Source organism: Lepidothrix coronata, unplaced genomic scaffold, assembly GCF_001604755.1.
Source record: "Lepidothrix coronata isolate B3197 unplaced genomic scaffold, Lepidothrix_coronata-1.0 Scaffold110, whole genome shotgun sequence".
Classification (NCBI taxonomy): domain Eukaryota; kingdom Metazoa; phylum Chordata; class Aves; order Passeriformes; family Pipridae; genus Lepidothrix; species Lepidothrix coronata.
This window is the reverse complement of record NW_016690290.1, coordinates 2787691-2799885: the sequence shown is the minus strand read 5'-3', so window position 1 is coordinate 2799885 and position 12195 is coordinate 2787691. Positions and strand designations below refer to the sequence as shown.

The following is a 12195-nucleotide window of genomic DNA, read 5'->3' as shown; positions in this document are numbered from 1 at the left end:
ACTCATTGCACGTGTGTGCAGAAGGTAACGAGGCTGTTACGAGGACCAGGTGCAAGCTGGTGAATCCTCAGTGTTGCCCAGGCGAGACTAAGAGGCAAATACCTTTGCTTTGCAAAAGAATTCCGGAGATGACTGTTTGTTGATAGGAGAGAGCAAAGTGGCCACTGTGGGTTCTGACTGTGTGGGGAGCTGCACTGGGCATCCATGGCAGTGTGTCCTGGCTTTATTTTTTAAGTTCTGGGGTTTTTTTTCTTGTTAGTGCTTAAAAGAGGGCTTTAGCATGGCCTGAGCAGCTGCTGCTCATGGAGCTGCTCTTCTGCAGAGGAAAGGGGAACCTCTCTAGACATGAGTTAGTTTGCAAAACAGATATCTCCTTCCCCTACTCCTCTTTCAGATAAGAGAGGAAGTAAAGGTCCTAGGTTTTCCTGCCAGCCCTTATGCACGTGCTTTGGGGTTCTGCTTAGAGATCAGGTGGCCATGGGGTGAGTAGGAGGAGGAGAACATCTGTGTGCATTGCTCTGGGGCTCTCAGATATTCATTTCAGATATTCTGGCTGGCCCCAGGGCTTGCATGTGCCCCCAGCCAGCAAAACCCTTCTCTGTGGGATGTTATGGACATGGAGCAGCTTGGAAGTGACCAAGACACAAAGGAAAAAGCACTTGAAAGCTATGAAGCACAAAGATGCATCCAGCTTGGGAGGTCCTGGAAGCTGGAGCCCAGGAAGGATTTTAGGACCATGTCCCTCCATTCTGATCCTGCTCTTGTGATGCCTCTCCAGGCACCTGCTGTGGCCAGTGGCAGATGGGACCGTGGGGCAATCAAAGCTTCAAGCTTGTCCCTGGGGCCTCTCCTTGGTAACCTGGCCATGTTCTGGCAGGAGACCACGTGTCTGCATGATGGGCACAAGGCCGGCAGCTGGGATTGTACGTTGGGAGAATATTTGGCCACGGATGCCAAGAGAGTCACAGGACTTTGTTCAGGGCGGCAAATGTGAGGAGAGGAGAACAAAAACGGGAGGAGAGACTGGAATACAGATGATGGGCAAGCTAGCTCAAATAACCCCTGAATTTAAAGCATCTTCTGGGATGTTAGAATGCCACCAGCTTGCTGAAGCCTGGTGATGCCTCAGATATGAAGCCTCTGAGCTGGAGGGACCTGTGGCTGCTGCCACGGTGTCAGGGGCTGAACCCTCACCTGGCCCTGCAGAAGGTACTGGATCCATGCCAGGGAAGCAAGAGGAAGGTGCTGGATCCATGTGGGTGCAGCTGGAGTAGAGATGGCTCTCCAGTCTCTGCCCCAGCTGGCACTGGCCATCTGTCCTTGTCCCAGTGTCCGTCTGCACCGTGCGCTCCCCGGGGAGCAGGACAGACTGAGGACAGACTGAGCACAGGGGCAGAAGCACCAAGAGGATGTTTTGGTGCCTGCCAGCCCTGGGAAAAAAAAAAAGGTTTTTCCACTGAGTCACTTGCTGCCTCTGCTTTTTGTGAGACAGCACTGAGATCTGGGGGAAGGGGAGGTGGAAACACTCCACCCAGATGTCCCTGCTCCGGCAGGGCCAGGCCAATGCCAGCACAGCTGCCCCGTGTTTGCTTTTCGGGGGGAGCGGCAGACAGACAGACAGACAGACAGACAGCAGCACAAATAGAACAGGCCTGGCTATTTTAAGACACCGATTACACGATCTGCGCGTTAAAGAAAAATTAAAATGAAATCCTTGCTTTAGCTGCAGCTGATGACACGGGCTCGGGAGGAGCAGAGGCAGGGGCGACAGGTACAGGCACTTTGGAGCCAGTGCCCCGGCCACGGAGGAGGAGCTGTGAGGACTTTTGCTTCCACGTGTGCTTCTCCTTGAAGCCCCAGCAGATGGGAGGTTGCCCACGTGTGCCACCGTTTCGGTGTCACGCTGCCACTGTTTTGGTGTTGTGCTGCTGTGGACAGGGAGTGATGGCACGAGACAGGCTGGGTCTAGGGAAGGGGGAACCGCGCTTGCGAAAGGGACACGGTGATGTGCACGGGTGTGTGCAGGCATGGATGGGGATTTTCTTTTTCTGGAGAAGTTTCTGGGTTCCTATGGAACCAGAAGGGTTGCACCACTCTTTCCCCGAGCAGCAGGCTGGGATGAAGAGCTTGTGCTTACTGGTGGGGGTTAAAACCAGGCTTGTTTCTGGTGACTTGGTGCCAAGCAGAAATCTCGGCAGGTAGGAGGAGAGGGCTCTGAGCCTTGGAAGCTGGAGTTGTTTTCTGCTCAGTGTTTGTTGCAGCAGGGCCGAGCACTCAGGACAGCCAGCAATGAGCCTGGAGCTCCCTCTCTCACAGTCCTGCTGGGATCACTCTATTCCTGCCCCCCTATCCCTATTCCAGGTAGGAAGCTGAGCTGCAAGGGAAGAGGGCAGCAGCCCAACTCCCAGCAGCGCAAGGGCTTGTAAGTACTCATGCCCAGGCAAAACAAACAGATAGCATTAATTGGGGTTTCAATGCCAAACAGAAGCAGATGGTTTATCAAGGTGGAGGAAGGTAATGTTTGGGGGTTTTAGATAAGGTGGGTGAGCCAGAAGCCACTCTTGAAAAAGAAGACAAAAGGTATCGAAGCAGCTGCTAAGAGCTCACTCTCCACTGGCAACGCCAGCCACAACAGTTTGTTAGTATAAATTATTCTGGAAATGCTTTTTCTTATCTTTCTCCCCCTGCCCCTTCTGCTCAGCTGAAGACCTTTGGTGGTTTTTTACAAGTAAGCTGCACATCAGACAGCAAGAATGTAGTGTGGGGTGGGGTTTTGCACTAATAATGATATAAAACACATTTCTATCTGCAAAATGACTTTGGTAGCATACTTTTGGTAAGATCTTAAATGGATTTTTAGTCAGGGCCCTGTAAATCATCCCATGCTTCAGGCCATGCAGTGGTTGTCACGTTTGCCTTGTGCTTCTCTGAGGCAACTCTTGCCACTTCTTAACTGCTGCCAGAGCCACTGCCCGCAGCTGGCCTGGGGAGCTGAATGGAGATAGGGCTGAACCAGAGCTGGAGCTGCCCTCCACCCCACTCATCCTCACAGTCTCACCCCCTTCCCTGTGAGGATTTGAGGAGCGGAGCTCAAGTTTGGCCCTTGTAGTTTAGGTCCATGGCCTGTGGCTTGGGACCAGCCAGACAACAAACAATTTTTGTGATGAAAGATGGTGTGGAAATGTAGTTCCTCCCCACAAAAAAAAAAAAAAAAAAGCCCAGCATGCTGGAAGAAGAGGTTGGGGACCCCCCTTTCCCTCAGGAGGGTAAGCAGAAGATGTTACCTTTCTTTGAAAATCTGTTATTTATGGAGCAAACCCAGAGCAGGTTGTAGGTGCTCTGCTGGGCTCCCGCTCAGGATGTCTGCCTGGTGGGGTGACCACGTGGAGAGGGTGACTGGGCAGGGAGATGCTTTGGAGCCAGGAAAGCCTCATGACTTGGATCATAACTTAGAGATCGACGCTGTACACGTGGCTCCTCTGTCTGTGCCCAACTCGTCAGTGCTGACAGAGTGTTTGCTGTCCTTCAGCACTGAGGTTTCTCTCTGTTCTCATGTCCCACAGACTGCCTGGAGCTGCTGCCACCGGAGTCCATGGCGTACACGATGCCTCCCACGCCGCCGGGGCCCGTCGGCTCCCAGTACTGTGTCTGCAAAGTCGAGCTGTCCATCTGCGGCCAAAACCTTCTGGACAGGGATGTCACTTCCAAATCCGACCCCTTCTGCGTCCTCTTCATGGAAGTCAACGGGAAGTGGGTAGAGGTAAGTCCTGATGTTGTGTGGACTCGTTCCTCCTGGGTTTGCTCGTGCTGGTGTGCTCTGCTGCAAGGCTGGTCCTTGTTCCCCCATGAGCAGAATTGGAAGCCCTTCTGGTCCTCCCAAGACTGTGAGGGTGGTGCTGATGTGAGAATTCTTCTGTTTTGCAACCGTCCTTTTCCCATCAGTGCTTTCTGCTTTGTGCTGGGGGTTGCCTTTAATCGCAGATCTCAAAATGCTGACCTCTGGCAATGCTTGTGGCAGGTGTGAAAGGATCTTTCCACCTTCAAAGGGGTCCCAGCCCCTTCTCAGTGTGCTGTGAGCTGGTGGTGCTTCAGATTTGGGTGCCTGAAACGCTGATCCAACGTGAGAGTTAGAAGTTGTGAGTTTTGATGTTGCCATGTGGTGTGTTTCTGGTTGAGTCAGGATAAGCTTGTTCTTGGATCCTGAGTTGCATGGGAAGCTGGTCTTTGAGTTTGACTTGAAAAGTGGCTCTTTCTCGGGACCAGGAGTGTGCTGGATGAGGGTCTGGAAGGTCAGTCCAGTGGAAAAGCAGGGCAGCTTGTGCTGTGACCTCCTTCAAGAAGTGTATCAAGGTCAATGCTCCTTGAGCTGGGCATTTCATGGACTGTTATGGAGCGAGGACCGTGGGATGGGGAAGGAGACTTTTGGGAGGTGGGTGTGTGGGAGCTTGGACCAGTTCAACTGCAGACAGACAGCAGCCAGCTGGCAAATCCTGGATGAGCTCCTTGCAGACCTTGGTCTTCTCTCCTTACCAGAAATCTCACAAATAGGTGTTTCAACTGCCATATTTCATAGTGGGAAGCCCTGAGAAGAAACTGTAGATGATCTCATTATTTTTTTTTTGTTTGTTTTAGAAGTCATCTCCTTATGAATAAGAAAGATAATTCCTAAGGAAAGAAGGAAGGGATCAGGACAGGGACTGAGTTCCCCCTAAGCAGATGACACCAAGCTGTGTGGTGCAGCAGAAGGGATGGGTGGGAAGCGATGCCACCTGTGACAGGCTGGAGGACTGGGCCTGTGCAAATCTCATGAAGTTCAACAAGGCCAAGGGCAGGACCCTGCAGATAAAAGGCTGTTTAAGGACAGGAGGACTTTCCATTGTTTTGCCATCCCTGTTGATGGATGAACACAGGGAGATGCAAGGCCCAGGCTGGTTTTGCAGTCAAGGTGCACACACAGTGGGCTGGGAGCTCCTAAGGACAGTTTTCATGGTGCTTGCAGAGTCCCACGTGGAGAAGCTCTGGTCGTTGTCTCCTTCTGCAGCAGTCTGGGTTGGGCAAGGTGCTGTCTGTGATAAAGTTGGTGACATGAGTCCAAACTCCAGAGTCTGTGCAAAAGCATTTAGCTGTGATTAAAAACCTTTTGACTACAGGGGCAAAGACTCTGTGCTAAAATACCTGCAGAAAAAAAAATGGGAGTTCCATTTTATACCTGCACCTGTAGATAGCTGAGAGGGAGCAGGTCAGCAAAGAATGGAGGGGTGATGGTGTAAGCACCAATGTTGGATGCAGCAGAAAATAAGTAGCCAAAGGGCATTAAATCATGTAAACCAAACAAAAATTGTCCCAATTCCTGGGAAATTAGGCGGTCTCATTTTTTCAGATACTTGGACAAGTTGAGCAGCCTTTGAGCACTTGGCCAAGGAGTTGGTGAATCAATGGGCATCATTTCAGCTGTCCAGCAGCTGATCTCCTCACGTGGGGAGGGTGTACAGGCAAACCTCACCTTACCATGGTCCACAATTAACTTTTCTCAGCTGCCTGGGTGAGACTAATGAGCTTTCCAGCCTTGATAGGTGTCATCTCTGACCTGATTCTACTTTTCAGGAATTTCTCTTTCTGTCAGTAACGCCTCGGTCCAGCAGTTTTGATTCCAAAGCTTCCTTTAGAATACAAACGTGTGGCGCATTTATTTTTTTTTTTCTTTTCCTCTGCTATTTTTAGCTTCTTTTTAATTGGCACGACAGGCACTGGACGTCAGCCTTGAGCAGCAGCTTGCTCAGCGCTCCTCTGCTGTGGTGTCAGTGGAGGCTGAAGGGGCTGGCACACGGTGTGGTGTGCTGGTGTGCCACTGAGCTGGCTCCACTCAACTGGCATGATAAGGGCACAACCAGGACCAAGAATCCTCTGCACCCACAGTGTCAGCAGTGATGTGTGGGATTGGGTTGTCGTTGGGTGCCGGGGAGACAGTCAGGAGATGCGAGGTTGCCTGTGAGAGCCCCTTTGGATGGGACATTTGGTGGACCCTTGGCAGCTCGTGCCACGCGGTTCAGAGGCACCTGGGGTGCCCACATGGTTCTGCATGGATTTTGGCCACACAGACGTGCCCCCTTGCCCTAAGATGAACCTCTTTCCTGTCTGAAAGCTGTGGCCTTAATAACACAGCTGAAATGTAGGGGACAGATGGGGACAGAATAAGCTCGTTGGTGTGAACCCATCCTACCACACTGCCCCTTTGTCCTCTGCACTGGATTAGGGACACATTAGGGACCTGGTTTGGGTGGTGGGTGTCCTTCAGGACCAGCCCTGGCTGTACTGATGCTGGTGTTGGAGCTGGGTGGTGGGGCTGTGGCACCAGCTGATGCCAGCAGGAAGATTGCTGCTCGCTGTTCTCTCTAGCTGTCACATTTGTTCCCAAATACAATTATTTTGTCTCGCTGAGCTTAATAGGAATTAAAAAATCTTTGTGAATCAGCCTTGGAGGGGTGGGGGAGGGAGAGACAATAAAGCACAGGCCGGGAAGTAACATGAAGATGGGTGATGTTTAAATGTTCTGCCCGGTTACATCATCTCGCAGGAGCCATGAAAAACCTGACCTTTGGTGCCAGGAGCAGGGACACATGACTCAGCCATGCAGCTGCCTTTTTGCCACTCTGAGTCATCTGGGTGGCAGAACTTCCCTTGGTGCTTGGGAGAGCATCTCTCAGTGTTAGAGCATGAAGCACTTCCAGGTGCTGGAGATGCTTGAAGGTCTCCAGCCAGCCTTCTTTTGGATGCTGGAAGATTCTCTGACTGCACCCACTGAACACAAGGGCTGTTGCTGGAGATGGTCTCCTGGTTTCATGTTCTATGATTTTCAGAATCATAGAATCATGGAATGGTTTGGGTTGGAAGGGACCTTAAAGATCATCTTCTTCCAACACCCCTGCCACAGCCCTTGTTCAGAGCCCTGTTCAACTTCCAGGGACAGGGCACCCACAGCTTCTCTGCCAGTGCCTCACCACTCTTACAGCGAAGAATTTTTTTCTCATATCTAATCTAACCTTGCTCTCTGTCAGCTGGAAGCCATGCCCCCTTGTCCTGTCACTCCGTGCCCTTGTCCAAAGTCCCTCTCCAGTTTGGAGCCCTTTTAGGTACTGGAAGGTGCTCTAAGGTCTCCCCGGAGCCTTCTCTTCTCCAGGCTAAACAATCCCAATTTTCTCAGCCTTTCCTCATGGTAGAGGTTCTCCATCCCTCTAATCATCTCCATGGCCCTTTGAGACTCATATCCAAACAGATACCTTTGTTTGGCTTGGCTACCTCTTAAAAACCCTTGTGTTTTTCTGCTCCTGGGTGGCAGAGCAACCTCTGCTCTTCCCAAAGTCTGCAGACCTGTAAGCTCTGGGGACAAGGGGGTGGCAGGAGCTGATAGCAGGTGATGGTGTGTCAAGAGGCCTAATATGTGATAGTCACCAGCAAGGTGATTTATGCTCATCAAACCAAAGACCAAACCTTGTGCAGTTGTCAGCTGGGGTTTGGGATATTGTGCTTCATGCTGACACTAGGCAGGAGATTAAACAGTTTAATCTGGGTGTTGAAGGAAGCCCCATCACTCACAAGGGTTATCTCAAGTTGTCTGGGGTTTTCCTCCCCTTCCCCTGGGCCACCCCTTTCAGGACAGAACTGGAGATGGAACCTCAAGTTATCTCCTCGAAACTGGTGTCTGGGAGTGAAAGGACTGGTTCCCCTTCATCCCTGGCTTCCCAGTAGTTCAAAGAACATGGAAGGAGCTAAAATCTGTCTTTGCTGCGTGCACACTCTCACCTTCTGGTTTGAAAGGGCGCTTGTGTTTGTTGTGCTGCTGAAATGAGGCAGAGCTGGGGGTGCCCTCTGCTCCTGGCCAAGCAGATGCTTGGCTCCTTCGGTACGAGGTGTCAGTGGAGAGGGAAGGATCTGTGTGAAGCTGTGTGGCCCTGGCCAGCTCACAGCCCACTGGTGTTGATGGATTTGATTCCCCGGAGTGCAGCAGGTGGCTATTCTGGGAACACAGCATTTACTTTAGTCGTTTCTTGGCAATTAAGACAGACTAAGCGAGCAACTTCAAAAAAACACTGCGATCGTTGGGTGTATATATATAGCAAACTCACCATATTTCCACTCAACCCCTCCAAAACCTGCCTCCTGTTCTGAATGAGTTTCTTTGGGACTAAGGTATGTGTTTGCTTTTTTTTCTTTTCCTTTTTCTTTTCTTTTTTTTTTTTTTTAGGCTTTTTTTTCCTGCTCTGCTTATTCTTGGCTCTGCGGCTCTGGCAGACGTCCTGCCATCCCGCAGCCCCGGGGATGCCAGCACGGGGGCTGCTTCCTGCAGAGGCCTTGCCCTGGGATCTTGGGATGCACAGGCAGCTCAGTCCTGCCCAAGACTGGGTGTCCTGGCTGTGAGATGAGGTGGAATGCCAGCTGGGGCCACGGCGTGGCCAGAGGCTTCATGCTGTCCCCCAGGCAGAAGGGATGGCCTTTCCAGGCACCGAGGGCAGCAGCTTCAGATAAAACCACACTGGAGATCTCCTGCCTTTGCTTCTCTTTTAATAGCCTGTCTACTAGGTCAGGTTGCTCGAAGCCCCATCCAACCAGGCCTTGAACACTTCCAGGGATGGAGCAGCCACAGCTTCTCTGGGCAACCTGTGCCAGGGCCTCACCACCCTCATAGGGAAGAATTTCTTCCCAATATCTGACCTAACCCTGCCCTTTGTCAATTTGAAGCCATTCCTCCCTGTCCAGCTCTCTTGGAGCCCCTTCAGGCTCTGGAAGGTGCTCTAAGGTCCCCCCAGAGTTTTCTCTTCTCCGGGCTGAACAATGGTATCAACACAATACCCACAGCTGCTCTCCTGACAAAGCTCCTGCTTGATTTGCGTGCTGAAAACTTTTCCCCTCAGCTGTGGGTGTTCATTTCTTGTTCAGCTCTCAGTCTATAATGCATGTATCCTTCCTGTCCCTTTTAGCTTCATAAGGGTATGTTGCATGTTGGGCTCCAAACTTGCCCTTTTCTCGTGCCTCTCAGGGTACCTGGTGGGAACTATGGGGCCTGATATTCAGACTCTCCTTGGCCATTGACTTCCAGAAGTCAGTGAACCAGCTTTTCTCAGCCTCAGTTTCCCAGTTTTCCCACTTTCTGACACTTTGGCTAAAACTGTGGGGGTTTGTCTCTGTGCAAGCCCATGTGGGGATCCCAGCTGGGACTGCCATCCTCCCAGCCCTCCTGTGGTGTGAGTTATGGGGTCTGGGACCAAAGTTCCATTGCTGGAGGGCAGCATACTGGGATCTCCGGAGTGGCTATCCCCAGGATTTATTTTTTTTTGGCTCACACAGGGCTTTCTGTCCACCTGTGCCATGCTATATTGTAAACACATGCTTCCACCAGCTGCCTGCCAAGTTTCCTCTACTCTTATCTCTGCTCTTGGCTGTGGGATGCTGCAGACCAACATAATGCTTCCCCTCCAACGGCAGGTTCCCCACATGCCTTTCAATTTCTGTCATCTTCTGTGTGCCTGTCCCTTCCAAGCTATCAGAGACATCATTTCCTCCAGCCTGCTTGCAATAGCTCAGGGTGACAATGTCTACTGAAGTCTTGTCTTCTGGGTCCTTCCAGTCTCTTGTTTCTCCTAATGCTCGATGAAATCTAGGAAAAATGACCTGCAGTGATTTGTTTTCTCTCTTTTTTTTTTTTTTTTTCCATGGAAGGACCAGAAAGAAAAAACCCACATGGATGTTTTGGTTGAAGATCTAGAGGGAAATGCTAGAGAGCTGCTGTTCTGGCTCATGACACCTCTTGTTTTGCTTGTCCTTGTTGCTGGCTGCACAGCCTGAAAGAAACAAGTTTGGCACTACAGCTGTGAGGGTGTGGTCGAGGATCAGAGGTGTGTGAGAGCAGTGACAAAGATGCAAGATTCAAGTGCCTAAACGCCTTTTTTTTTTTTCTTTGCAGCTTGACAGGACAGAGACAGCCGTGAACAACCTCAACCCAGCTTTTGCCAAGAAATTTGTCATTGACTACCACTTCGAAGAAGTGCAGAAGCTCAAGTTTGCCCTGTTCGACCAGGACAAGTCGAGCACACAGCTGTATGAGCATGACTTCCTGGGCGAGTTCTCCTGCACACTGGGCATGGTGAGTCTCTGAGGTCCCTGCAGCAAAGGGGCCCCAGATCACATCAGCCACAGGGACGGGGTGGGAATTACAGCTGCTACTCCCATCTACTGCAAACTTTTCTGGGTCCTTCCTGGCAAAACTAATTTAATTCTCTTGTCACACTTCAGCTGTTGAGATTGAACTGTTCCACGTTAGGGCTGTTGTCTGCTTGCTCAGGTCTAAGCTGGTCATGGTGTGGGCTTCTGGTGGTGCTGGCAAAGAGACATCAACTGGAAGCTTCTGGAGGCAGCTGTATCTCACCATGGGTTATAGTAAGAGCCCTGATGACCAGTTGGATTTGAGCTTGCAAAAACTTCCAGGTGTTTAAAGTTAGGATGCATTGCTGTCTACCCTTCTATCTCAGTTTTTTCTCTTTCTGAAAGCTTTGTCCATTGCTGTTGTGTAGCAAATCATCTCTCCTGCTTGAGCATGTATGTGCCGGAATGTGTCTTCTGCTCTTCCTGTGGAAAAGCTTCCAGGGCACAACGCGATTTATAAGCCTTTGGAAGATCTTTTCCTTCATGAGCCCAGACCCTGTTAGAAGCTGGCAGCTACCTTCTCCAAATGTCTTTGTCCTCTGACTCAGAAGCAGAGAATGAGGGGGATTTTTTCCATTCTTTTGCAGCATCCGGCAGCTCCCGGCTGCTGTGGTACCTGGCACGAGCGCAGAGGCTGGGAAAAAACTGTTGCAGTGCTGGGAATGGGGAGGAAGGAGGTTCTGTAATAGGTGTGTCAGCATGGAGAGCCAGCCCAAGGTGCTCAGGGAGGCTCATGAAGGTGATTGTGTATTACACAGACTGCACGTGGCAGGTGGGACAAGTGACTTCACCGCTGCCAGCTCAAGAGCTTGACGTGTTAGAAGAGCACTGACATTTACAGAGTTTGAAGTTTAATGTCTGGAATTTTGGAAGTGCTCTGTGATGACCTAGTTCTGCTCCTGCAGAACTTAAGAGACAGTGCAGGCAACAGCCCTGGCCCGTGTTCAGTGGTTTAGCCCAAACCCATCTTTTACCATTAGTTCTTCTGCTGCTGAAGCGCAGCCAGCTCCTGTGTGGGGCAGCTCAGCAGGGCTGCTTGGGAAGGTCATGGTCCTGGTGGAAGCTGCAAGCAGAGAATTTATGGACGTAAGGAAACAGAGCTGAAACCTTGCTGCTCCTAAATGTGGCTCTGCAGCAGCCCAGGGCTCTGCGTGCTGGAGAGGAACGTTACCCGTATGCACCGGGGAGGAAGGGGGAGGAATCTGACCCATCTCCTCCTGCTTGTTGGGTGTCCCAGAAGAGCCCAACACTTCTGGTGTTTGGGAAGGTGATTATATCAGAGCATGAGCCTGGACAGACCCTCCTGGGCTGTGGCAATGCCGGGGATGGGCAGCTGTTGGCAGGTTTCACTTCCGAGGGCTCTCTCAGAACAGCTGATTGTTTTGCCGTGGTGGCATCACTGTCTGCTGTGTCCTTGGGCACAGCTGGTGGGCTTAGTCTGTCAGAGGGAAGAGAGCTCAGAACTTCTGAGCCAGCACTTCCACTCTGCTAAAGAAAACTTCGCTTGTGTGCGTGCCCAGTTTTCGCGGCGGTTCCCGTGTCAGCTTCTTGGTGACATTTAGTCTGAAACGAGGCATCAGCTTGGAATGGAGGGATCTTTTCCTTCCCCTTTTTTCCCTGAAATCCTTTTAGCCTCCTCCCCCTGTGGCCAGGGTGGGCTTGCAGCACAGCCTGGTCGTGGGGCAGAGGTGGACCGGAGGGGTAGCACGTGCTCAGGGGGGAGGAGAGGGGTGAAACAGAGAGTGTGGGGGCTTGTGGGTTCGACCACCCCGCTGTGGGTTTTCTAGTGGCTGGAATTTGTCTGGTGAGATGTTTCCATGAGCTTTCAGAAGCAAGGGGCAGCTGTGGGCAGCAGCAACTGCACACTGAGCAACTGACTTTTCAGTTTTGAGTTTGCAGTGGAGCTCTGTCAGATTAGACAGATTGCTTAGTGCAGCTAATGAGGTCTCTGGTAGGATTTAAAAGGATGGTTGGATCATTCACAGGCCTGTAATGACC

General features: G+C 51.3%; 1 protein-coding gene across 2 annotated transcripts in view; it reads left to right on the top strand.

Moving 5' to 3' along the window:
• CPNE2 (copine 2) overlaps positions 1 to 12195 on the top strand; it is a 44536-nt gene that overhangs the window by 6748 nt on the left and 25593 nt on the right. For both annotated transcript variants that reach the window (XM_017824261.1, XM_017824260.1), the window contains exons 2-3: positions 3564 to 3760; positions 9959 to 10138. In XM_017824261.1, the coding sequence (XP_017679750.1) occupies positions 3593 to 3760; positions 9959 to 10138 (348 nt within the window). In that variant the 5' untranslated portion in view covers positions 3564 to 3592. The remainder of the gene's footprint in view (positions 1 to 3563; positions 3761 to 9958; positions 10139 to 12195) is intronic.